At 37.3% G+C, this 26,960-nt stretch overlaps 2 protein-coding genes and 1 long non-coding RNA gene across 5 annotated transcripts; 1 reads left to right on the top strand and 2 right to left on the bottom strand.

The window, feature by feature from the left end:
• Positions 1 to 2,193: 2,193 nt before the first annotated feature.
• Positions 2,194 to 4,673, bottom strand: LOC119690524. The gene is made up of 4 exons (XM_038105808.2): positions 4,444 to 4,673; positions 3,706 to 3,896; positions 3,268 to 3,378; positions 2,194 to 2,339 (listed from the first exon to the last, which is right to left on the bottom strand). The coding sequence occupies exons 1-4, from the start codon at positions 4,559 to 4,561 to the stop codon at positions 2,205 to 2,207; spliced, it is 555 nt and encodes a 184-aa protein (XP_037961736.2). The 5' UTR covers positions 4,562 to 4,673; the 3' UTR covers positions 2,194 to 2,204.
• A 2,105-nt stretch (positions 4,674 to 6,778) lies between these two features.
• On the top strand, positions 6,779 to 26,833 carry LOC105395355 (phospholipid phosphatase 2). 3 transcript variants are annotated; one of them, XM_038106107.2, is made up of 7 exons: positions 6,779 to 7,028; positions 16,695 to 16,797; positions 24,139 to 24,293; positions 24,732 to 24,943; positions 25,590 to 25,716; positions 26,089 to 26,271; positions 26,526 to 26,833. In XM_038106107.2, exons 1-7 carry the CDS (start codon positions 6,921 to 6,923, stop codon positions 26,637 to 26,639), a joined length of 1,002 nt encoding a protein of 333 aa, XP_037962035.2. In that variant the 5' UTR covers positions 6,779 to 6,920; the 3' UTR covers positions 26,640 to 26,833. The 3 variants fall into 3 exon arrangements, with proteins under 3 accessions (XP_037962035.2, XP_037962036.2, XP_037962037.2); XM_038106108.2 differs by lacking the exon at positions 6,779 to 7,028 and adding an exon at positions 14,710 to 14,799; XM_038106109.2 differs by lacking the exon at positions 6,779 to 7,028 and adding an exon at positions 15,219 to 15,370.
• LOC125490036 lies at positions 13,630 to 14,443 on the bottom strand. The gene is made up of 2 exons (XR_007267407.1): positions 13,917 to 14,443; positions 13,630 to 13,771 (listed from the first exon to the last, which is right to left on the bottom strand). It is a non-coding gene; the product is annotated as an uncharacterized LOC125490036 (long non-coding RNA).
• Positions 26,834 to 26,960: the final 127 nt, after the last annotated feature.

The following is a 26,960-nucleotide window of genomic DNA, read 5'->3' as shown; positions in this document are numbered from 1 at the left end:
TTAACTAAACAGCCTACCCGATTACATTTAAGGTAAGCGTAAACCTATTGGTATCGGACCAAACCGATTTTCATAAATGTATGGAGAAACGGCATCAACATAATACCTATATGCCGATGAAGTGGACGCACCTGTGTGAATTTCTACACAAAATATACTGAATGCGATGCGTCCGCTATGATTATATTATGTACTTATACTTACCCGCAGTGGCGGATTTACAAATTTGCCGCCCGTAGGCCATTCAATTTTTGCCGCCCCTACTGACTTCTGAAATTCAATTAGTTAGTTTAATCCCGTTATTAGTATGATTGTGAACTTAATGATGTGCATATTTCTATGTCTATCTGTCACCAACTTCAAATGTTTCATCAAATATTATTTAAGGTTCCGTACCTCAAAAGGAATAAAGAAACCCTTATAGGACCCTTTGTTGTCCGGCTGTCTTTTCCTCAGAAACGGGTAAAAATATCAAAGCTGACATTTCGCAAAGATATACAAGGTGGGCCAAAAGTAATCACCCTATTGGAAATTGCTCTCATTTGTACAAATGGCCGCCAATTTCAAATTTGTTTTGATATTGGTGGACTAGACAAATGCAGAATACAAGTTGACAAGCCATGGAAGCCACACTTCCCAAGAACGCCAAATAATTTTGTATATTCAGTTTTCGGGTCGCCTTTTTTTCGTTTTATATGTAATTTTTCCCTGCAATATCGCCCGATTTAACCGTTTCAGACAGTTTTTGTGGGTGTTTTTTCAAGACCCGTGTTAATGTGAATAAGCCCGTGTCTCTGGAAGCCCTTAAGGACAACATTCGACACGAGTGCGAGAATCTCTCGCCCGAAGGTCTCGCTGAATTGATGAGAAATGCCATAAAAGGAGCCCGTAGGGCAATCAATTGTGACGGCGCCCATTTGGCCAATACCATCTTCTAGACTTTACCAATAAAATTTTAAATGTTCAAATAAACATAGTTAATAAAAAAACACAATCGAAGTTTTTCATTTAGAAAAAAATTAGAGCCAATCATGATAGGATGACTTCTTTTATCCACCTTGTACAAATGTACGGCATCGACAAACTGGTAAAATAAATTAATGAAAAAAAAAATGTTACCTTCCATACCTGTAAAATGGGGATGATTTTTTTCGTTGATGTAAGGTATTGTACAGGTCTTTCAAAAATATCAAAGATCTTCTCAAACCATTCTTTTATTCAGTGACTGGTTTGCGAAATATTAAGCTTAAAACTGCGAATTTTTGGTAGACTCAAGTGATTGTTTGGTCCAAAAATATCACTGATGTACTTAGTACATATGACAAAATTCCACATTATCCACATAACTACCATTACAGCCGTTTCCAGTTTCTCCAAATTCGAAAGTATTCCCGCCGCTTCTTGTCGCGTTACAGGCTTTTCAGTAATATCATATTTGATTGATTTCAAAGAATATGCATGCCAAGAATCTCTTTAACTATCACATGCTTCTTTTCTGGCTGACCATCGTCTCAAATTAACTCTATTCCGGGTTTTGCCTTTCCCGATTTCCCTCATTTATTTAAGCCAGCGTTATGTCGAGTTTACAAAAATTCCTGTAGCAGCATGAAAAAGCGGCAATCTTGGCTAGCTTAAGACGTGACATAAGTTATGCATCGCGCTCACTCACATCGCGCAGCCTCAAGAGCGAGTGCGACGACGTCGAACTTTTGTCACGACTTAAATGCGCCCCGTACTAGCCCTTCTGAGCATGATTCAGCAGCCACAGTTGCCACTAAATTCAAAGAATATAGGTACATACTGATTATATGACAGTGCGTTTATTTATATGTAGATTGTGTACAGGTAAATTTATATTTAAAAAAATCTGTAAAATAAAAAATGCTAAATTTGCCGCCCCACTAAATCTGCCGCCCTAGGCACTGGCCTTTTTGGCCTATAGGTAAATCCGCCACTGCTTACCCGTTGCGTACGATGCCAAAAGTTCGCGCCTGCACCTTGTGTGTGGACAGTGACTATAACGCATTACCTGAATGGCTAATCCTCTCACCACGCTGACAAACCCTAGTGCAGCTCTAGGATTTGTCACCGACACGACACACTAAAAAATATATACAATTACGTTGTATCTTCTGTATATTCAATAATAACAATAACATGGAAAAGCACTGCCAACTATAATCACGCCATCCTCTCCGCTCCTATCAGAACACGTGGATGCCCTCGATTCTCCGGAACAGCTGGAGCTTCATCTGCAGCAGCGCCAGGATCCAGTCGGGGACGAGGAGCACCCGGCGGACGTCGTGGTCCTGGTAGTGGCCTTCCAGACGGAAGGTTATCTGAGGAGTTGGGGTTTGGAAGTCTTTAGCATCACGGACGTCAATATATGACAGAAGTTTTCCATCGCACTTGCTGTCGAGGCTGCTCTATCATGCAAAACTTTTGTCACGTCTTGGCAAACGCGTCTTGCGCCCCGTGCTAGGCCTACAGGATTCTATCGCCACTGTGAGATGGAAGTAAGTTTAAGTTTTCGATCCTGAGGATCCGCTGACACCTGATTGGAGGAAATGCTCTCTGAACTCTTCTGGTGGAAGTGTACCTGAAGAGTATCTTAGAGTGATAGAGAACCTGAAATTTGTTTCTTCATAATCCCCTTGCCTTCACGGTCAGAATTAATCATCCACTGCTAGATACAGGCCTTTCCCAGGTGCGATTCTACATTAATCTGCGCCGTTTTCATCCAGGAGACAGGCTGGAGGACGACTAACAACACCATTGGCTGTTCGTGGTGCCTATTCGACATCTCAACTGCTATACCTAACCATTATCAAAATCTCGGCAGATTTGACCGACCGCACTAGTTGTACATTTTCCTAGAAAAATGTGAAATTTACTGATCGCTGAGGTTAAGCAACAACTGACACGGTCAGCCATTGGATGGGTGACCAATTTCAAGTGGTGCTTTTCTGGACGCTTCCGTGCTTCGGACGGCACGTTAAGCCGTGGGTCCCGGTTGCTGCTTCGGCAGCAGTCGTTAAGCCTAGTCAGAGGCCTTCGGGCGGCTTGAAAACATCTGACAGTCGGGTTGCCCACTTATCCGACAACTCTCTCAGCACAAGCTTGCTTGTGTTGGGGTCCACCAACCCGCACTTGGCCAGCGTGGTGGACTAGGCCTAAATCCCTTCCTTCATTGGAAGGAGACCCGTGCCCCAGCAGTGGGGACGTAATGGGTCGTGATGAGAAATTTATAATCATGAGGTTAATTACTTTAGCAGTCTCTTTGCTGGTAGACTCGCTCGTCTGCTCCTGAACCTTGAAGAACACGGAGGCGGTGGCCTGCGGGATCGGGTACTTCGCCGTGGGCTGGCTGAACTTCACCTGGAATCATCGTCAGCAACATCACCGAATACGAGCATTAAGAAACCTACTGAAATTTTCACCAGAAATTTTGAATATGACCGATTCTGGAAGGCGAAAAAACAGACAAACAAATTATAATTATCTGCGGGACCCGGATTCCTATCCGTCCCTTGCTTCACGAGTAGAGCCAGCGTTGCAGACACTGGGTTTTCTTCTTCTTAGTTCTCAGCGTCTCATTAACAAACACATGAGCTAGACTGAAGTTTGTCACCGTGAGGAAAGGATTGGCCAGTCAGACGTCAGACGGACTACACCAACGGCCACATCAGAGAAACAAACCCTCACCTCAAAATAATAAGCAATAGCGACATCATCATTATAACAGCCAATGTACTCGATATGGTACATGAACGTTTCAGTGAGTTTCCACACGTTTTCTATGGCTTCTCTGATAAACCTCTCACCGCTCTGGGCGACAGGAGGCTCCAAGTTTCCAAGTTTCAACACATAAGGGCGGTTTAACTGGGAGCGGGTTACTGTGAATCGGAAAGATAAGCATTATACTATTCATCATCATCTTCATCATCACGACCCATCACGTACCCACTTCTGTGGCACGGGTCTCCTTCCAATGAAGGAAGGGTTTAGGCCTAGTCCTTTTATACTATTACCACCAGTAAAATACAGTGATGGCCTCAACCCTCACGCAAGAAGCTTTACAACTTGTCTATCTTTGTTGTAAACTAATCTTACCACTGCTAGCTTCCAAATGAAAGATAAAGAAACCATTCATATTAGCCAGGTGCAGACACTAACACTAACATAGAGAGAGTATTATTATAGTTGGGTCTTGTAGCATCACGGTCAGCTCCGGGTGTAAATAGGGAGTGTGTAAGTAGCTCAATTTACGGCACTCGTGATCACTACCATGATTATAATAATCATCATCACGACCCATCACGTCCCCACTGCAGGGGCACGGGTCTCCTTCCAATGAAGGAAGGGTTTTAGGCCTAGTCCACCACGCTCGCCTAGTGAGGGTTGGTGGACGATAATAATGATGAAGGATAGAAGGGCACTCACGGGCGATGCTTTTCAAGGTCTGTCGACAGCCGAGCTGGTCTTTGGCTCGGTTGATGACGCACGTGACCAAGTCGACAGCAGTCTCTTCGTACGACTTCAGCGGTGGTAAGGACACCATTGCCTTGGCGTTGGAAAATGTTATGTTGTTTGTCAACAAATAAAAAAATTCACTTCTGTAAAGGATTTTTAAATCAAAGTTTGATAAATTTGTAATGTGATTGACAGTAAACTGACATGTTACGCATGTGTCTTGAAAGGCTTGAAAGTCTAGATTCCACTAGTCCGCTTTAGTCCTGTTTTTTTACACAGACACAAAACATACATCTCGATAAAAGTTAAAAGTATGCTGCCTACTCTCAAATTCTCAAAATCGACCCGAATGGAGGCGTCAGTTATGTTAACCTCCTGAGACCTCTGACCGAAAATTTCTCAACTTTCAGTTTTCGGCGATTGCAAACATTAACTCTGTCTTTTTCTGAACTGTATATAAATGTATATTATACATCATTATTATATAGAGGTCAGTGGTGCGAACCCTGTCGTGGGTCACCACATGTCATTATGTCATCGTATGATGTCTCTGGGTGTCTACAGTACGACGACCGAATGGCGTAGTGGTTAGTGACCCTGACTACTGAGCCGAAGGTCCCGGGTTCGATTCCCGGCTGGGGCAGATATTTGTTTAAACACAGATATTTGTTCTCGGGTCTTGGGTGTTGATATTTATATTTAGTATCTATCTATGTATGTATTTATGTAGATATATCAGCTGTCCGACACCCATAACACAGGTTCTGCCTAGCTTGGGGTCGGATGGCCGTGTGTGAGATGTCCCCATATATTTATTTATTTATTTATTTATTTACAGTAGTCGAAATAGAGGCCCGTTTGGACAGCTCGAAAATGTATGGGATGACAGCTGGGGTCAAATCTAAATCATAAAAAAATCTTAACAATAAGTTACTTTTGGTTCTTCAAAAGTTCTTTTTTCTTTCAGCAGTTAAAAAATAAGCCAGATTATGTGTCTTTTTATGTATTTCATCAAGTAAATCAAGAGTAAATAGCAAATATGTGTAGCTGTCCAAACGGGCCTATTATATTTCGACGACTGTGTAGAGGTGTCACGTTTGGATTACAAAACCCTTTTCAAAGCGAAATTCATATATTTTTATGATTTTTAACCTTTATCATTGCTCGCGACTGTAAGTATCCATGGAGTCATTGTAACAATATTTACCAGCAATGAAGAAAATAAAAAGTACTTACCTAGGTAGGTACTTAAATGTGCAATAATGTTTTATCGTAGACTTACTTAGACATACCATACCATGTTTATACAAACAGATCCATACAAATATTGGCACATTAACTATGCTAGTCTGCAGCCGCCGACTGGTTGTATGACGCATCACGCATGTCGTATGACTTTCTTATTCGAATGACTCACAATTGTATGGAGTTGAATATTTTCTTTTGCAAGGTGAACTTAGTCATGGTGTCTCGTAGTATTGTTTGGCGAGTGGGCCTGTAATAATAAATGTTATTAAATAACAATCGCGTATACTGTAAGTAAACTTAATAAAAAAAAACCTTCGAATATTCGAAGATCATAATTATGATCTACTAATGCCGAGTTACACGAAGGAGCTTTAGTGCCAATTTCTCCATAGTCGGTTACATCGTAACCAGGGAAAGGTTGATCAATTATACGTCATCTCCATATTAAATTCTTGACAGATATGTCAAAATTCAATCAATAATCCCTGGTTATGCTCGACCCACTATGGCGAAATTGCCACTTAAAGTTTAAACGATATGGCAAAGTTCAGTAAGTACATTTAGAATCCGAAATCGTTGGCAAAACAAATTAGTTAAAACAAAATGGTATGAGGGTAAAAAGGCTGAATACTAAATGCTATTAATTTTATTATTCATAATCTAATTAATACGTTAAGTACCTACAATGAAAATGAATTAATTAATCGCACATAACAAAGCATAACATTAAGGGCTACCTAAGCACAATCATTAGGTACAGTGGGAGGCAAGTTACACGCAACATTCGCAGTCAAATTTAACTCTTAACGACCACGAATCAACCTCCGACGTATAACGTTTAACGAGACCGCTACTGTACATACTCTATATTTACATAAGCATTATTCAGTATCAGCAATTATATGACTAATACAAGCTCAACTTGAATCCCATACACCAGACTCTCTCTTTAGAATTACCACTCTATTACAACAACATAAGAGACGATTCAGATTGTCAGTGTAAGTAGGACATATTGCAGATACAGTTCTCTTATGGAATGGAACTGTCAGTGTCGAGACATGCGTGCGCGCATGTAGTCCTATCTTGGACTTAAATCCCAGTGTTTTTGGGTTTATTTTTGATAAAACCCTCAGGCGGTTATCCCGAACTTGGTGGAGGTTGTTATAAATTCACATTTTGTGAAAATTTTGAAAAAAATGCGTGTTTTGGACTGTGTGAGCGGCGGCGGCGGGAAGCTCAGCGGCACGGCCAGCGGCGAGGTGTTTACTATAAATACGGCGTCGGATTCCAGTTTGAATATACCGGTAATACAGTGTTTTATTTCATAATGCCAGCTATATCTAGATATAGGTAGGTATGTATTAGTTGTAATTTTGAAATCAAGAAAATGGATACTTAGGTGGAATTTCGCCAAACGCTAAACGTATTTAGTGGCCTGTGAAACGTTGCCAGTTAGTGCAAAACGTGTTTAAAATTTGTTTTAAATAGAATTTTAAATACTTTTAGCGTTTGGTAAAAGTGACCCTTAATGTTTAATGAAAATGTAAAACTATTTACATGACACAAATATTCCTGTATAATAGATGGCAGCAAAGAAGTTAAAACGTGCGCTTAAAATAGTTGAAATGTATTGATGTCAGGAAACACTATTGAAATTAGCACCTTTTCCGATAAAAAATACCCTAAGACCTAACTAAATCTAGATTTAAATGTTTGTGCAAATGGCCCCTAATATCAAAAACTCCGAAACATTCTGATTGTTATAATAATGTCACTGATTGTATAATAGGTCACTTAGCTGACCCTTTTTGAGGGCAGATTATGCCATCACACACATGTACCTATATTCTGGCTAACACAGCGTTACAAGGATACTTTAGTCTATTTAAACTAGCCTTCTACCGCAAATTTCGATACAAAGGTTTTCCCGTGGGAATTTCCCGTTATGTAGCAGTTATCTAATAAACTAACGCGCTATGAAAAAGTTACTCTTACAAGATGCTGACACATCTGCACCAAATGACTCCTAAACGGAAAAGGTCTGTAGCTGTAATACTGAGATACATTTAACAGCGCATCAAAATATTCAAAATATTACCAATAAAAACGAAAATATTTTGATCAAAATCTAAATTACCGACGACCGAATGGCGTAGTGGTTAGTGACCCTGACTACTGAGCCGATGGTCCCGGGTTCGATTCCCGGCTGAGGCAGATATTTGTTTAAACACAGATATTTGTTCTCGGGTCTTGGATGTGCCCGTAAAATGGCAATAGGCCCGCCCCCTATTACATTGGTACTAACATAACACTCTGGCGAAAAGTGGGTGCAGCAATGCACCTCTGCCTACCCCGCAGGGATTACATTAGTACAAGGCGTGAAAGCGTGTTTTTTTTTTTTTTTTTTAAATTAAGTACCTAAATGGAAAAAACTGCTGAAGTCTTTTGGTGTAGACATTTTGTAAGTAAGTAAAACTATGTCATTGCTCCCTAGTGTATGATTATGTGATGGTCGCCATTTTAATTTCGTTTCATTATCTGCACTCGTTCATTATGCATGCAGAAATGATACCGGCTGCTGTTTGGAAGGCACTCATGCATGTTTCCATGTAAAGATAAAAACTTTTGTCAAGTAACATTACCTTGCCTGCCATTATCATTGTAGGTGTCCCATTATACCTACTCGTGTATTGTACAGTCAGCTTCATAGTAGCTATACTTTTGTATTCTTAGTTTGGTTTTTAGCTCTATATAGGTCCACTAGTTTTACAAGGAGTGTATGATTCCGACCTAGTGTTGGAGAAAGACTCGAGTCTTTTAAGCTAAGTGCCAATTTCTCCATAGTCGATTAGAGCATAATCAGGGAGTAGTGGTTGACTTTTCACGCATCTATCATTAATTTTATATGGAGATGACGTTTAATTTATAAATCAATCCCTGTCGGTTAATTAGTGCCAATTTCTCCATTCTCGGTTAGAGCATAACCATTGAGTAGTGGTTACCTTTTGACACGTCTGTCATGAATTTTATATGGAGATGACGTTTAATTTATAAATCAATCCCTGTCGGTTAGATAACCGACTATGGAGAAATTGGCACTAAGCGTCAAATTTTCGGAATCGTACGCAACGGACGCCTTGCATTCAGTATTCTTTGTAAATAAATTCACACAAGTGCGTCCACTTCATCGGCATTGCCGATTCCGTTTCTCCATTCATTTATGACAATCCGTTTGGTGCGATACGTATGATACCGATAGTTGGATGGACGCCTACCTTTAAAGACTTGAGTCTTATACCAACACTAACTGACCGTAACTAATGTTCGGGGTTTGACAAGACGTGGCTTCACAAGAGACTTATTAACTGTACCTTACTTACGTCTGGCACACTCTGTAATCAGCGACTGACAACGTGTGTGATTGTCTAAGTGCCAATTTCTCCATTGTCCGTTATCTAACCGACAGGGATTGATTTATAAATTAAACGTCATCTCCATGTAAAATTCATGACAGATGTGTCAAAAGGTAACCACTACTCAATGGTTATGCTCTAACAGAATGGAGAAATTGGCACTAATTAACCGACAGGGATTTATTTATAAATTAAACGTCATCTCTATATAAAATTCATGACAGATGTGTCAAAAGTCAACCAATACTCCCTTGTTATGCTCTAACCGAAAATGCAGAAATTGGCACTAATAATACCTAATTTAACCACGGTGATAAACCCTAGTCAAGCTAGCTACTTCGTCATCTTCACGCTACGAATCTACTAAGTACTGTAGAGTTTATGACACAGGAATATCTTCAAACCATCCTAATGTCCATCTAACCAGTAGGATACCTATTCCAATTATTCAATTAACTGAAGTACAATTCGTTTAATTCGCCCGACCCACATACACATACACGCGTGCGCACGTAACATCCGCATTATTGCAGCAGTCGGCTAAATTACTTTGTAATCGCCCTGTCAATCTATCTGTCAATAAGATGATGGGTACGGTTAGCAACTACCCGGTTTCACATTACTCGGTTAAATCGTAACCAGGTATTGGTTGATCAATTATACGTCATCTCCACACTAAATTCTTCATACATGTGTCAAAAGCAAAACAATAATCCCTGGTTATGCTCTAACCCACTACGGAGAAATTGGCACAGTCAGTTAGGTACGGTTAGCATAAGAGATGGAGCCAAGTTTAGAGGTAATCCTACCCAAGTAGCATTCCGGGTTCATGTGAACATGGTACATGTGAACTACTATATACTAGTTCACAGTCATGTTAATACCTCACAATTTACTTCATAATATAATTTATTTATTAACTATTATATTATTATAAGTACTTATAATAATTTATTTAAATGGCGATTTCGAATTTTAGCCTCTCTAACTCTATAGAAATTTTGTTTATCATCGCCTTTTGAAATAACTACGAAGTAAATAGGTAAGTAAGTACCTAACTATTTCATACATCATGATTGTGGAGTGTATGTACGAGTGTGTGTTCAGGTGTAAGAAATGAAGCCAATTAAAATCGCTGCTTCAGTAAACGCATAAGTAATTACAATTCAGAGGCAATAATGTACCGCTTATGAAGACTAATCGGCCGTCTAAGTGATGAACTCATGATTATCCACATTCAACACTACAACGCGTGGCTGAAATTGCCGGAAACTGGTGTGCTAATTTGCTAACTGCATAGGTACTTACAGTTTTACAACCTCAGTCTTCTTTTTATAATTCATTAATCATTACTTAAGTATACCTATTTGATGAAGTAAATTTTTACTTAGTTCATTATACTCGTAACACATGATCATTATGTATTGTATTTATATATTTTAGGAGGCTAAATACAAATATTGGGAAGATAATAATAATAATGTACATTGGTAGATGGGCACAAGCGCGAACGGTTAGTTCATAAAAAGAAGCCTTTTCTCAGCATTGGGAGCATCAAAACACACCACAGGGGCTTAGGTTGGTGATGGGCCGCGACGCCAGCGGGTGGAGCGGCGGCATGCACTAGTATTATTATGCTCTATCACTGAATATACCTACCTCTACCTATTTGCAGAACCCGAAAAAAAAATAGACATTTCAAATAGGATTCTAGGGTTGCGCTCCAGTTTACTCGGGAGCTAGACTTGCTGAGCTGATATTATGGGGATATGTACCACTCCAGAGAGCCACGTACAGGAACTTCGTCCCCTCTTAGAATAGAGACATAGGTTTTGGTTCTAAAATAAACGGAGATAGGTACGTAACCTAAATGCAGGTCATCTCTGTTTATTTTGGTTTTCTAATAGCTATCGTACTTCCTAGTTAGGTATTAGGTGATCTAGACTTGATCGCGAGGGCGACATTTTTGACTCTTCCTCTTCCTGATACAATAAAATCCTGCGCAGGATTTGCCCAATTTTATGTTACGGAGTGTTGAAGACTACTACCGCTACCTAGCGGTGTAGATTGTAACTGTTTAGTTCTGCTACTCGATAATAGATGTCAGCAATGTTTTTTTTTAAAATTATTTTGAGGTAAGTATATTTAAAAGTAAAATAATAATAAAATTTGTTAATAATATGGTGCAAATAGTATATTATTCTATTGTTATTTTGGAACTTGAATAATATTTTTACTACTTACCTTTTTAATATTAAGTAATCAGTAAGGTAGCTACATATTATACTTACCCAATTATTATTTTTTAAATCTTGATTTTAGCATAAATAAATATAAGTAAGTAATTACTATAAATAATTGTGAGTAATTAGTTGATTATTAATTTTATTGTAGATATTGCTGTGTTAATAAAAAAAGTTTACTTTCTTGGCTTATCGGTTTTAACTTAAAACATACGTAATAAATAGGAGGCAATTAATTACTTCATAGAACATAATCACGTAATATTATTATGACACGCATAAATAAATGTTAGTACTTACCTACCTATTTTAAATTTTCCTGGTATGCATATAATAGTACCTAGGTATCTCACGGTATAGGCCTCATTTAATAAAAAATACAATGTGCTATTATGTAGGTAAGGTACGGTGGCCTGCGCCTAAAAGTATACAGGCGGAGTTTTTAAAATAGCTATATTTATTCATTCTGGGTTAGTTAATACAAAATTGGAAATTCGAAATAGCATCTTAGGTCATTTGAGTTCCACAAGATAAATAAGTTTATATTCTGTAAGTAGGTAAGTAAGTATTATTATTTTTTGGGTTTGAATAATGAACAAAAATACGAAATAAACCTGTCGCTCAATATCGGATAATATATCAAATTCGTTTCTTGGAGACTCTAACACAAGCAGAAGGTATACCTAAATACCAAAATTAACAGCCAATCAATTCCAATGTTAACTTGTGTTTTGTACGAAACGGCACCCCGACACAAACCTACGCGAGCAGAGACACCTAGCTCATAACTTCCAGCTTTCTGACCATCTAACACTTAGATTAACAATATAACGAACACGATGGAGTGTCAACGCAAAATAAACGTCTTGGCAAATAACATCCCACTTCTACCACTGAGCTCTTATTTTATACTAGCTGTTCCCGCGCGCTTCGCTTCGCCTTAAAAAGTTTTCCCGTGGGAATTCCGGGATAAAAAGTAGCCTATGTTCTTTCCCAGGGTCTATACCATATGTATACCAAATTTCATTCAAATCCGTTGAGTAGTTTTGACGTGAAAGAGTAACAGACAGACAGACAAACAGACAGACAGACAGACAGACACAGTTACTTTCGCATTTATAATATTAGTTAGGATTAGTTCGGTTTGTGACTTTATTTATTGATACAATGGTTGTCATTTGGTTGAACTTAAACGGTTGGTAGTAAAAAAAATGCGGACAGTTTTTTGCTTTTTGTCCCACCATCTTGTTCGTAACATTGTTAGTCTAAGATCTACTCAAAAGCGCTATTTATTGCACCAGTCATTATTTACACATTATATATTAACCGCTGGATAAAATATTGGTGCCATTTGTCGTGACTGCGGATTCAAGACTCCTCGTAAATATTATGATAACGCCACATTGTATGTAAAATTATTGTGAATTGAATACCTGAGTCTGCTGTGTAGGTACTTTTAGTGTGTTGCCAAGTTAGTATGTGGCCATACTAAAATATTACCTACCTTGTATTTTTCTGAAGATACCTACTTAAATTTAATTCAAAACGAAGCAACACAAAAAAAAAATATAAAAATAAAATAAAGTACCTACTACTACCTACCTACCTATTTTTTTCAGGAAGAATTGGCACTGGTTTTTGTAGCAAAAACGAACTCTCGAGGGTAGGGAGAAGTTAGTAAAATATTGAAATATTATTTAGTATATATTATCATAATATTATACTTATAGGTAACTAAGCCTGCCTACATGTTGTGTACCATGAATAGTAAAACCCTATTGACTTTGGCTAACATAATATTAACTATATACCTACTACTTTGGAACTTCAATGTATGTAAGACTTAATTTGTTACATATTAAAGTATGTAAGTACTACTAAGTACATCTCTAGTACGACTACCAGAAACGTAAAAACATTTAATATTTCCACAGACTACTTAGAAGAACTGGTAACGTTCAGACCGCCATGTCGCATACTTTGTCTTTGAATCATTGCAAGAATTGAACATGACATTTTTTTTTTTAAGGTGCTCGGTTTTTTTTTTTTTTGGCTGAGGAATCAAAATTTTCAGCCTTAATATATAACCGAGCACCCTACGGTTTGAAATCGGGCATTTTCCTTATGGCCAATATTTCCAATCGCCAGACATTAATTTGTTCCTAGGAATAAATGTGCTGTCCGGCGATTGAAAATACGGCCCATTCAAAAATAAATACATTACGGGAGATATAATTAAAACAAAATGATTATTTAAATAGTTTTTTATTTTACTAAAATACTACTACATACCCTTAACTTCAAGGCATGCCATTTTATTTGGTGGTTGTGCATATGAATGGTCAATGTGGCGCTTCTTGGAATAACTATGATCTGTTGTCTTCTTGGCATCTGAAAATTAGAAAACATTAATACAAATCAAAGTTAAATAAAAATTACTAGTTAATTATGACATTAAACGAAAATGCATGTTGAAGGACGATTGATTTTGAAATACGCATCGTCAATAATTCATCATGAATTCAGCAACACCTACCTGTTTCTGTAAGGACCGGTGACGGATGTCCTGAGGAAATCTCCAAGTCAGTAAACAAGGATGGATAGGCATCACCCTTCAAACGATTAGTCATCGGGTTAACAAACCTCTGTTCAAAATGTTTATGGCACACAAACATGTTCGTGGTGATTATTTCACCAATATTTTCGTAACCTATGCACTTTAACCACCGGTTTTTGCTGTCCTCTGCAGCGGGTAATTTATGCAATTTAACGTCCTGTCGTTTATTATTGCAAACGGCACACAACACTTTCGAAACATTGCCGAAAATTTACACGATATTGCACAAATTGTGGATTTAAAGAGGCGGAAATTAATCGACGCAAGCACTTCTCAACAACAATAAGCAATGGCGGCCTGGCGTGCTGGCTGTCACTGTCATGCAAATTCTCAATGGCGCCCGAATATTGGAGGGGGTGAAGTACGAGGAGGGGAACGAAATGTCATATTCGATTCTTGCAGTGTCATTTTTTAAGGACCGTTTTTTTTTGCTTGACATAACCTGGCGTGAATATTTCCCAAACAACGTCAGTACATTGGATATACTGAATGGAGTAATGATTAATGTTATAGAATATCCCTATAATGAGTAATTACCGTTTTCTCGTTGGGTCAATTTAAATAGTCCACAGTAGTAGTTAGGTAAATGAGTCATTTTCGCATTTAGAATGTTCATGATTTTGCCATTGTGTAAACTGATTTCGGTTGATTTTGGCACTTTAATTACAGATAGGTATATTTATGCGTGTAATTATTAATTATAAATCCAATTTTTATTAACAAAACAATGGTAGTAGACAATATATTACGTTCTAGTGTAGTGAGCATAAAAAGGATTGCGTCTCTTCCAAGATACAGAACGGTATGATTTTTTTCTTTTTTTCTAATTTTTACTTTTTGTGACATTTTCTTTGTAGTAATAAAATATAATTGGTGGAAAAATATAAACGAAAACGTTATTACGGTGAAGAGATACAAATCTACTTGTATGTCTTAGATTCTAGATGTGTAACTACCTTAATTTAATTGTACTCATTCAAAAACGATTCGGCTTGTTTGAGCATTACTACCTTATTATGTTGGTAAATAAAAAAAATCGTATTTAAAGAACCTACCTATCTCCATTGCAGACAGTGTAAGAGTCATATATATATACGAATGCGAGGTAAGTAAGTAGGTATATCTACATTATTCATTGAATTATTATCTTATCAATACATTATTTATCTTGTATTGAGTGTTCAATGACTTGTTGATGGATGATTAACACTTCTGGCCAATTTTGCAAAGATTAGTTATTGTGCTTGACTAATATGTTGAACGTGTGGTTGTGTCATCCAAAAATTGCATTTTTACATTGCTTTTATATATTTTTTGACTTAAAATATTTTTTATATTAAAATAATACAATGGCTTTGTACGGTTCTCTAGCGGTAAGTCTTTGATGTTTCAATTGTTCTGGTTTTAATTATATTAAGGAATCTGTTGGATGGGATGGCGATGGTTCAAAATTATTATTGTCGGGAAAGAACGAAATAAAGACATATGATAATAAAATAATTTCTTACTTATTAGTTTTACATCTGAGAACGTGAAATAATTTACTCAATAGACTTGGCTTTAGACTTCAGTATCCAATCATTCACGAATATATAATATAATAACAATTATTTTAAAGTGAGCTAATATTATGAAAGTATTAAAGAGCACTACGCAGAATGCTTTCTTGAACGAATTTAATCTAAATCCAGATGGCATGCATCCCCGTTCTTAAAATTAGCTTGTATTATAATAATATTTACTCCCAACTACTTCCTCTTCGTGATTTATTTCATATATTTTTCATTCACACAAAGGTTGCCTGGAAGATATCTTTTACCCATAATGCCGCCCATCGTACTTACTCTTGCTTCGTAATGTAATTTATGTTGTGTTTTTAAATAAAGTATATTGTGAGTAATATTGTATTGTTTTGTAAAACCAAATTAGGTGTACCTACTTATAATGTATAGTGTATAGTATCTCTCTTCCTATCACTTGTCCAACCCTGAAAGGTTGTCAAAGGTCAAGTGGTGAAGGTTTTCAGCCAAGGTCAGCCCAACCTTGTAATAGAAGGGTTCGATCGATAAGCTTTCATTTATTCAAGTTTACACTCCAACTTTATCTTCTGTCGTTCAATACTCGATTTGATTTATCCTTTGTAGCATTTTATTTATTTTCTACGTATGTATATTACTTACTTATCTAATAGGATAAAACTAACTCAATAATAAATAAAAAAACAATATCATTATTATACCTAACTATCAATAAATAAAAAAAAATATGTCTATTGACAATTAGACATCATATTGTGACTATCCTATATTTATCGTCATCGTCATCGCCCTCTATCGTCCACCGGTTGAGTATTAGGTCTCTTTTGGACTCAACTTATTCAGTCCTTTGTCTGCCCTTGTCCACAGCCTGTTTAATTATTGTTTGTACCTACTATGTATCGTAAATGATCACATAATTGCTAGAAGAGACTTTCGGGCAGCTTGAAAACATCTGAAACTGACAGTTGGGTTGACCACCCGAGAACCCTCTCATCACAAGTTTGCTTGTGTTGGGGTCCACCAAATCCCACTGGGCCAGCGTGATGGACTAGGCCGAAACCCTTCCTTCATTGGAAGGATACCCGTGCCCCAGCTGTGGACGTGATGGGTTGTAAATGTTGTAATGTGATGAATTAATAACTTTAATGTTTTGTTTCAGAGAGCCGATCTCGAATCTCAGTCGACTGTCACGAACACAAAGTCTTCGCCGGGCTGCAGACTCTGCTGGCGGTTGTGCATCGACGTACCTATTGTTGTGTTAGGTAAAATTTATACAATATTCTTCTTCTTCTTGGTATCCGATGTCCCCACAGTGCGGCAAAGGCAGAAGCAACCTAACCATAAAGCTTGTGAATATTTAAAATTATAATAAAAGTAATGTTGACAAACAAGCAGGGCATAATAATATTTTTAAAGTTGTTTATTGTTGCACTAAAAAAATAACTTCATGCAAAGTTGTTGAGTATAATTGGGTTCTACCTTTTTTGGCATAAAATTTATTTGCCTAATCTCGTATTGCATAGTAACGTTTGGTCAAAGTCTCGTTACGCCGAAAATCGTATGGCATAAATCTCGTTTAGTAAAAAGTTATTTCGCATAACATTGTTTAGCCTAATAATGGTATGGCCAAATCTTGAATAGCCTAATAATGCTATGGCATAGGTTTATACAAAGTAATAATATTCGTTTGGCTTTAACTTTGACGGAGCGTCTCCCTACATAGCGCAAACTGGTGCCTTGTATTTTTTCCTCTGTTTGGAAAACGCTCCGCTCCGCTTCGCTGCGCTCCGCTTTGGTTTTGATGAACATGTGCACCTAACACGCTCCTCCTCGCTTTGCTCGTCGTCGCACCTATTTTTAGGTTTGGATCTCATGGGGTTTGTAATAATTATATTGGTCGTTAACTTTCGATTTTTTGATCATACAATATCGTGATTTTCGGGATGTAGGAGAAAAATACCACAATTTGTACATTTACTACATACTTAATATATTATTTATTAAGATAACATTAGGAGAAACAAGATTATACATAGGTATAGACGGACATAAATTTGAGCAAACGAAACTTAGGTGTTTAAAGATTGTGCCTAAAGAGTTTTAGACGAAACGAGCCCTATGCCACATAAGTCTTGGCAAAGTGATGGTTCGGCCAAAAAAGTTTAGACCATACGAGTTATGCGAAATGAGCTTTGGTCAATAAAGATTATGCGAGATGAGCGGAACCCGTATAATTGGCTTGAGATATACCTACATGTATTCGCATGTAAGTACATATTTTTGCAAAGCAACAAATCATTATAAGATACAGATAACAACATTTATCATTCAAAATTAGCCCTTAAAGCTTGAACTGTAACATCTAAATTTATTCAGAAAATTAAATAATACATTATTAAATTATAATAGCCAGACAAATAAGTTTTAAAAAGGTGAAGACACTCCAATGGTAGGGTTAACTGCAGATGTGAACATTTATCACTTGGTTTCATTATAATGAATATTCCAGGAACTACAACGAGTAAATTTTATGCAGATTTTTATTTTCAGTAATAACATTAAGTATAGTTAGTTAAGCTCATACTCACTGTTGAAATTTTGTTAAATAAATAGCAATTCCCGCAACGATCCAGCCTCCAAACACACGCGGATCCAAGTCCGCACAATTATTGATAAGATTTTACCATTTTTATTTGCTTCCGAAACAGTAGGTATTTAAATGATTATTATTATTACCTCCAATTCAATAAGTAATGGCCTTCGTAATAAACAGTTGGTCAGTAAGATTTCACAATTATGTTTGCGCTGTATGTGAGAAATATTACTTACTACTTACTACTAATATTGGTCGGTACCGTAAATGAAAGCCTGTGCTTCAGTATAAATTACACTTCGTTTATCAGATGTTTTACTTAGTGCAGTTACTTGTAATATATAACATCGTTGCATAAGTAGATGGGTATTTATAGGTAGTAAATAAGGAAAAAATGTTTAACACGTGTCATGTAAAGCCATGTTGGACCGCACACGGACGCATCATGTGGCTGAATAGCACTGCAATCGCAGTCAATCCTCGCTGAGAAAAAAAAACAATCGGGTCAATGACTTGAAACGGTCGACTAATATTTTGACTATCGACAATAATTGTAAAATTTTACGTGTAATAAACGAATTTCATTTGCATACTTAATATATTTATTATTATATTATAATTGATGTTTCAACGTCGGTTTTATATTGAGTGTCGTTATTTTTTTGTATGTGGCTATAATTGCATCACACTTAGTAATGCTCTAAGAAAGTAAGGCCGGTAATTTTCGTGTTTCATAATCTAATGGCCATTCACACACTCTCACTGCATTAACATAAACGCTTTTAGGCGAATTGTTAATCTAAGAGATTAAGGTGATTACACCTTAAATTGAAATAAGTTCGTATATAAAATAACAATTTGATGTCTTGGTTAAGGTAATATTTTAGTTTAAGTAATACCAGTTTCTTAGCTTCAATCCATCCTCCCTAATTAAAAGAAAAACAAATACACGCTACACAAATACACAGGTACTACTATTATAATTTTATTCATACGAATAATTTTTTTTTTTGTAAAGTTTATCACAAAGTATTTGATTCATAAAAAATAATATGTGTACTTAATATGTACTTTGATTCAACTCTGTGTTTAATTTAATAATGAGTGCAATTTGTCACATACATTTAAATGCTTAATTTGATTGTATAAAATTATGCCTAATATAGCATCAGTCACCCTAATTTCCTAACACTGCGCTGCCCGCTGAGCTTTGTAATTTCTCGATTCAAGCCGAGACTCGATACTTTAATCGATTACTATTTATGGGTATTCGATTTAACGGTCATTATCGACAACTTCGTAATCGATTCGTGTGTAATTACCGCAGCCGATAATGAGTATGGCTTTTTATGGACATTGTTAATAAAAAATTAGTGAAATGTGCATAATATTTCTTAGGGCATTAAAATTTTTACTTGATTAGGTATTATGTCTTATTCTGATTCCCCTATTAATATTTTATTCTTTTAAAATGATAAAGGTTCCTGCAAATCCAATATAACAAAAATACAAATACATATATCTAGTTTACTAACTATTAACTAGTACTTAAAAAAGTTTATAATTTTACTAAGTAGGTACTTACTAGTGTCGCCATCTGTTGCCGAGTAGCAAGATGAGAACCGAAATATAATTTTATTTTCTTGTTTACTTTGTTATCATGGAAATTATAGTTTAAAACCGCTTTGTAACACAATAATATACAAGACTTAAGTATACTCTATGAAATTATGGAAAGATACTAAGGCCTTGTTCCACAATGTCTGGTTAGTGGCTACCTATGAGATAAAATACATGCTGTCACTGTCATAAAAATAATAACAGAAAGTGACAGCATGTATTTTATCTCACAGGTAGCCACTAACCAGACATTGTGGAACAAGGCCTAAATCTAATAAATATTACCATCTCAGATATCAAGCCTCAAAGTGGCAGGATCCTCCTTATTAAAGTACTTACACAAAATAATATTAGTGTCCTAACACTATGACGTCACAATAAAATGAGTGTCCTAGTCCTAACACTATAACGCTTATCGTAACAGCTTACGTAGGTTGGTACAATCGGGAAAATCCAAGCTAAACCATGCCCAATTTTATACTCATCCCAGCGCCAATCGCCGTGCGAGTGGGTTTCTTTGCATGTCGTGAACACTCGGGTAGAAGGGCTAGCACGGGGCGCAAGACAGATTACAATGGTTACTTTATTTGCACCACAAATAAAAAAACAGAAATTACCTACAATACAAAAAAGCAGTTCTATTGGGTTTCAAAACTTAACCTCCTGACACCTGGCGTGCTATGAGTAGGACATTGAAAAAAAATATAATATAATTATAGTTTAAAAATACCTATATTAAAAGTTTTATGGAGTATCCCTGTTATTCCTTTAAAGTTTTATAAAGTACCTATCCCTTAAACAATTTGTTCTTTGACAAAGTGACAAAACAGTTCAGTAGTTAAATTTTTTTTTTTAAATTTAATAACAGTGTATACATTTATACCTCTCGGAGGATAAAAGGATGTGGCCTTTTACATACTTGTAACAAATAACTTATGTTTTTGAATAAATGATTTGTATTTGTATTGCGTACTTATAGCAATCTCTACCAGTCTGCTTACCCGATAGTACACTCGACCACATGGGTAGACATGTGGTGTACAGTAATGGATATGTCAATCGTTTTAGAAAACGTATTATATTTCCTACGCCGTAAGTGATGAATTATACCATTCTACTGTCTTCGACATTACCTGGGGGCAGTAAGTTCATTGAGGATATACATAGGTGGTACTTGGATAAACTAAATAAGTATGAGCTAAATAGGGTTGCGTGGTACGTATTAATCTAAGTAATCACTAAAATCCTATAAATTAAAGTAAACGCGTATATGTCATCGGAAATTCGTAATTTTACTTTTTTTACTGATTACAGTAAGTAAATTATATGAAAGAACTTACTTGTATCTAGCACATACCTTAAAGAACATAATATTATTTACTTAAATATCTTTTCCATTAAGTAATTATAAATAATAAATTATAAAAACGTGCACTAAATAATATCTACTTCCTATAATGAGAGAATATCTGCTTCAAATATATCATATATAAAATCCTTGCACAAGATGCAACCCTGTCTTCATTTCTCTATGGTTAATAAACCTACATATACATTGTCGCACGTGTCACACCACCTGTGCCTACCACATGCGGGGCCATGCGACTCTATCACCTACCTACCTATATTCTTAATATATACTGCCTAAGTTTTAGTATCACCCTGTGCACAAACTTTGCAGGAGAAGACACTCCAATGACTTATGGCCGAAGACTCTACAGACTGTATCATTAAACTTTTATAAATCTTGTTGAATAAAATACAAAAGAAAGAAAAATCATGTATCCTTACAATGAAAAACAAACGTTCATGAAATGAGATTATTTTCAGCAGTAGGTGTATAAAGTTATTGATGGGTAATGATTTATGTAATTTGAGTCAACAGCAGGTCTATCAAAAGGAATATTAATATTTTGTAATACCTACTTGGTCAATTTGGTAATTATAGTCTGACAGTTAGATAGAATGCCGAAGAACAATAATAAAGAATAGAGAATTAACCATTCGTCATGATACATTAAGACCGATCTAATGTTCCATTCTAATGAGGACTTATCCACTTAATAGGTGTTGTTAGGTATAAGTACTTAAGTTTAATAACAATGGAATTATTGACAATATAATTATGTTCCTAAGAATTTGTGAAGATGTATCAGCTGCTGTCGGACACTTATTTATCAGGCACAGCCTGTAATTACAAATTGGATGATCGTGTGTGAGATGTCCGTACTTATATACATTTACTACTTATCACAATGTAAAATTCCCCAACAAAATGACATCGGACGACGCTTCCTCATACGCAACACTCCTCAGTCAATCACTTCGGGGATCAGTGCGAATCACTTAGCGGATATTTTGGCGATGTTCTGACATTGACTTTGACCTGCGGCGGCAGAGGTCGAGGGGACTGATTGGCTAATACGAGTAGTCAGGGCGAGACGATTGCCGAAATGCGATTTCACGGCCAGATAGGGGATGGTCCAAGATTTGGCAAATAACGGGTGAGAAATTTTCTAAGCTTTTAAATATTGTATATATATACATTCTTGGGGACATTTTCCAAGCTTTTCAATAAAACTTCTATTCATTCTATATTTTATGCACACATTCAATTTATTTTTTAAAAGCTTACAGCTCTGCTTAAACCATAGTTTGAAATATATTTTTTATTTGCAAATATGTAAAAGAAGTTCAAAAATGGTTAGTAAGTAGGTATAGCAAGACGAAATGGGGTGACTCAGGGAGTTATTCTGGACCATTTATGTTGTACCTACCAAAAAAAAAGTATTTTCCCCCTAGAAATCTTGATGATCATATTGGGGCTTTTATATTTTATTTTAAGTTATTTCTTGGCCTCCCGAGTCACCTCCTCACTACCTAAATGTTTCATCATTTTGAGTTGTCGATATGACGTCCTCGGTGCCGCGGTAACAGCCGGCGGCCATTACCGGCACGTCAGGCTTTTAGGTGATAATTTGCATTAATTTTTTGCATTTTTGACGTTGCTTCCAAGTTGTTCATCTGTTGGAGTATTAACATTAGCTGGTGTGCCCGCAGCTGCAGCTGAAACATCAGGCTGCTGGGGCGGCTGCTGGGGCGGCTGCTGGCCCCCTTGTTGCGGACACGGAGCCGCCATTATATTGAACACGATACCACACGGAGTCGACCCCTGACTCGTGCCAGTACTCGACGCAGTAGACCCCTGGCAGGACTGACCGCTCGACTGGCCGGTCTGTTGCTGGCTGGTCTGTTGCTGGCCGGTCTGCTGCTGGCTGGTCTGCTGCGGGTACGGGTAGAACGGGTAGAACGGGTAGAAGTAAGGGTAGTTGAAGTTGCAAGAGTTGCAAGAGTTGCAGCAACTGCTGTCCGCCTGCTGGACGTAGAGCGTCTGAAAGAAAGTGGGTTGGGTTAAGACAGTATCGTGGTAGTTGTCCCGAGGAATAGTTTAGGGCACTTTAGGGTAATCGAGATAGTATTAATGCTGCTATTTAATACCTAATCCTATTCTTTTTACCATGTTAGTGTCAATCACTGGACCTAGACGATAGCTTACTACACTAGAATTTCGTCAGACAGCGATTCCTTGGGGTGCGCCGGACTTAGGTACATAAAAGACTGTACTTGTTATTCTATGATAAAAGGAACAACAGTGGGATTACTACCACTACTAAATAACTACTTAGGTAATAAATGAAAATTAAATGCTTAAACTCACCACTATTAAACAAGTGACAGCTAGCACCATGGTACACATTAGCCGAGCCATCTTGAACTAGGGTAGAATAGTTATAATGTTGAAATGTTAAAATCTCAGCCTATTTATACTCACAAGCTAAACACATTTTGATAAACAGAAACTTTGTTTGATAGTTGTAGTAAAAGAAACACAGGTGCGTAACGTTATCGGCTCTTTCTTTGTTGACGCTGACATATTGCTGAATAGGCAACGGAAGGGCGATAATGTAATAGTAACAATAATTAAAACAACTTTACTTTTAAATAGACATACCTACTTACCTAAAGTAAAGACAAAAAGTAGTCTTGTTATTCTGCTTATTTAGTTACATTTGCTTTAATACTTTGTATAAATTCTTCCTATAACAGCTTTTCGAAAAACTGATATGACTTCAGTCAAATTTATAACAAAAAAAAAAGTTTATAAGTAATTAATAGCTATTGCCTGCGAGCTTCGCTTCGCCTTTTTCTTCGGTTTTTTTCTTGAAGGACTCCGCTGTCCTTTCCTTTGTCTTTCGCCACGGCGATTTCAGCCGTTAGAATATCAGAATTATAACCATCAACCACTTTACTTCTACAATAGGTTTCACCAATAAGAAACCCTCAAACTACATAGGATTAACACTAACATTGTTCGTCTGTTTGTCCGCAGTCCTCGGTCTGGTGGGCTTGTATGAGGCGCGGGTGATCCCCAGCTACAAGGCAGGGTTCTTCTGCAACGACCCAGCCCTCTCATACCCCTTCAAGGGGGACACGGTCACAGCGGAGGTGCTCATTCCTTCACTGCTGATTGGGCCTTTGGTGTTTGTGAGTATTTTGTGTGCATGGTTCTTTGATTTTATATGCTGGCAATTGTCAATCATTAGCTGGCATTGGTCATTAGAAATATATTATTCTTCTGGTTGTGTCTGTGACATACACTAGAGTTAGTCTAAAGTCAACAGTCGATTGTATCGTTCTATTGGCGGAACCATCGACTGTTGATGAACCGTTCAGAATTTGTCAATATAGTATCTGAGATTAAAAAACAGACATTAGAGTTTGTCACCGTGGTCACACAGCCAGTAAGATTATGGCTGATTTCTTTTCACCAGCTCCAGACCTTACCAATAGTCAAAGCTCCAGAAGTATTATAATTACAGTTTGTGGCAAATAAACTTCGACTCCGTGACTTAAAAACCTAGCGTTTCCACTCCCAATTCCAAATTTTCACCACCATATATGACCCCTTTTTTACCTCTACAGATATTTGTAACAGAATTATTCATCAAGAGCGACTACACATTCCGGGGGCGTCTGAAACGCTCCTTGCAGGGCACCGCCTGGGTCTACAGGTGTTTCCTGTACGGTCTCGTCTTCAACTTCGTTCTGGTGGAACTGATCAAGGGCATCAGTGGCAGAGGAAGGCCTAGCTTCTTCGATGTCTGCAAGCCGGATACCGCTCTGACTTGTAATGGGTAAGTTTGTATTGACTTTAGTATTGAATAGGTGTAAAATGATGCACGATTCACGAAAGGATCTTATAAGTATTTAGGTACCTATAATAGTTTAAGTACTAATTGTTGGAATTGGCTTCAACTTGCACCAAATACATCCTCTAAACAGCATTTGAATAGTTGCAACCCTATCGTCTTCCAAAGTTGGAAAGTGTCCAATGTAATATCCCTTACTTCATTTCAGTCCCACGCATGATTTATGCATGTCAAGTGCGTAATATGTGTTATACGATAAGAGAGTACGCACAGAACGAATGACTATTATACGATTCGGATATAAGCCTGAGATGAATGCGTTCACGGAAAACGAACGCCAATCAACTCGGATCACGCTCTATGTCCTAAGGTCTAGAAGGCATAGCATGGAGCGCAAGACGCGCACGTCAAGACGTGACTAAAGTTATGAGCTGCGCTCACTCACATCACGTCACGCAGCGTCTATACCGCCACGCAAAACTTTTGTCACGTCTTGCCGTCTTGCGTAAGTAAGGGCGCACCCTTAGGTTCGAGCATATTATCGTGAAAACCTCTCTTAACTCTCTCTCTCCTTCTTTATTTCAGTAAGTAAGTACCCTTTCTTAACCCCCTCTCTCTCTCTCTCTTCCAGTACGGAGTGGGTGAGTACATTCGAGTGTACCGCGGAGTGGTCGAGCAGCTACCGGCAGTTCGACTCGTACCACAGCTTCCCCTCGGGACACACGTCGCTGTCTGTGCATGCCGGCTTCTTTGTTGCGGTAAGAATTAGGAAGGAACGTTCTCGAAGTAAAGATGCTGTAAATTTTTAACACAAGTAGGTTCTTAGTGCCCCAATTTTGAACTCCTGCAGAAGTCGCAATGCGATGCTATTCTGTTTCGTATTGGAATTAGATGTGGCAGAAACTTTTGAACATTACCGAGAGTACTTACTTGAATCCTTTAACATGGATCTATCTAATATTTAGGTACCTAAGCTAATCAATCTAATGGCAAACTCGGTTCCGCTTGAAGCATAGAATCAAGAAGCCTATCAATGCCTCAAGTACCTATATTCCTAATCTTGGTCTACTTCTCATCCCACTCTCCAACCCACCGTCTCCCCTATCTAATAACACCTCCTAACCCCCCAGTGGTACCTCCAACGCCGGGCTTTCAGCTGGAAGAACACCAGCTTCTTCCTAGTCCCGTTCCTCCAGCTGTGCTGCATGGTGTACGCAGCCGTGTGCTCGCTGTCCCGCATCACAGATAATCAACATCATTGGTGGGACGTGCTGGTGGGAGCTGTGATAGGTGTAGCTACTATGTGTTACTCTGTGAGTATGCCTAGTAATTAATATAGTATGAGTTACCAGGTGTTAGTTGTACCACTAGCCCTACTGGTGGGACGTCCTGAAAACCTAGCACGGAGTTACCACGCACTCGCTCTCGAAGCCGCGCGACGCAAAACGTTTGTCAGGTTTGCGCCCTGTGCTAGGACTTCTGAATAGCTTACTTATACCTGCTTTTTCACAACATAAAAAAACTTTTACTGATATTTGCTAACAAACTTTTTATTTACATTTTACAGGCGTTCGTGCTACTAAATAACTTGAAAACCAAAAGTTCAGAAGACTGCAGAAATAGTAGAAAAAGTAATTTACCGAAATGTTTAATTGACGACTCTAGATTTGCTACTGCCTAGTATTTTTTAATGTGCCAATTCTAGGAATAATAGGATATTTGTAATGTTCTTATGCCTAAAAAACAATGAGCAAGTGATTATTTATTGAGGAAGGAAAAATGGAATTGAATTTATATTATTTTAATTACTACGTATTAAGTGCCATTTTTGTAAATATTATTTATATTAAAAAAGTATTTTACTAATTAAGGAAGGTTTTGCTTTTTATATTAATATTCATAAAAGCTACATTAATTATCTTGTAATTATTACCTATATAAGTACTTACACAAGTATTTCCATTTGCGCAATAACTTTATATTTCAAAGGCTTTAATAATTG

The sequence above is a fragment of the Plutella xylostella genome, chromosome 19, assembly GCF_932276165.1.
Source record: "Plutella xylostella chromosome 19, ilPluXylo3.1, whole genome shotgun sequence".
Classification (NCBI taxonomy): Eukaryota; Metazoa; Arthropoda; class Insecta; order Lepidoptera; family Plutellidae; genus Plutella; species Plutella xylostella.
The sequence above is the reverse complement of the archived record's forward strand: the minus strand, read 5'-3'. Positions and strand labels throughout refer to the sequence as shown.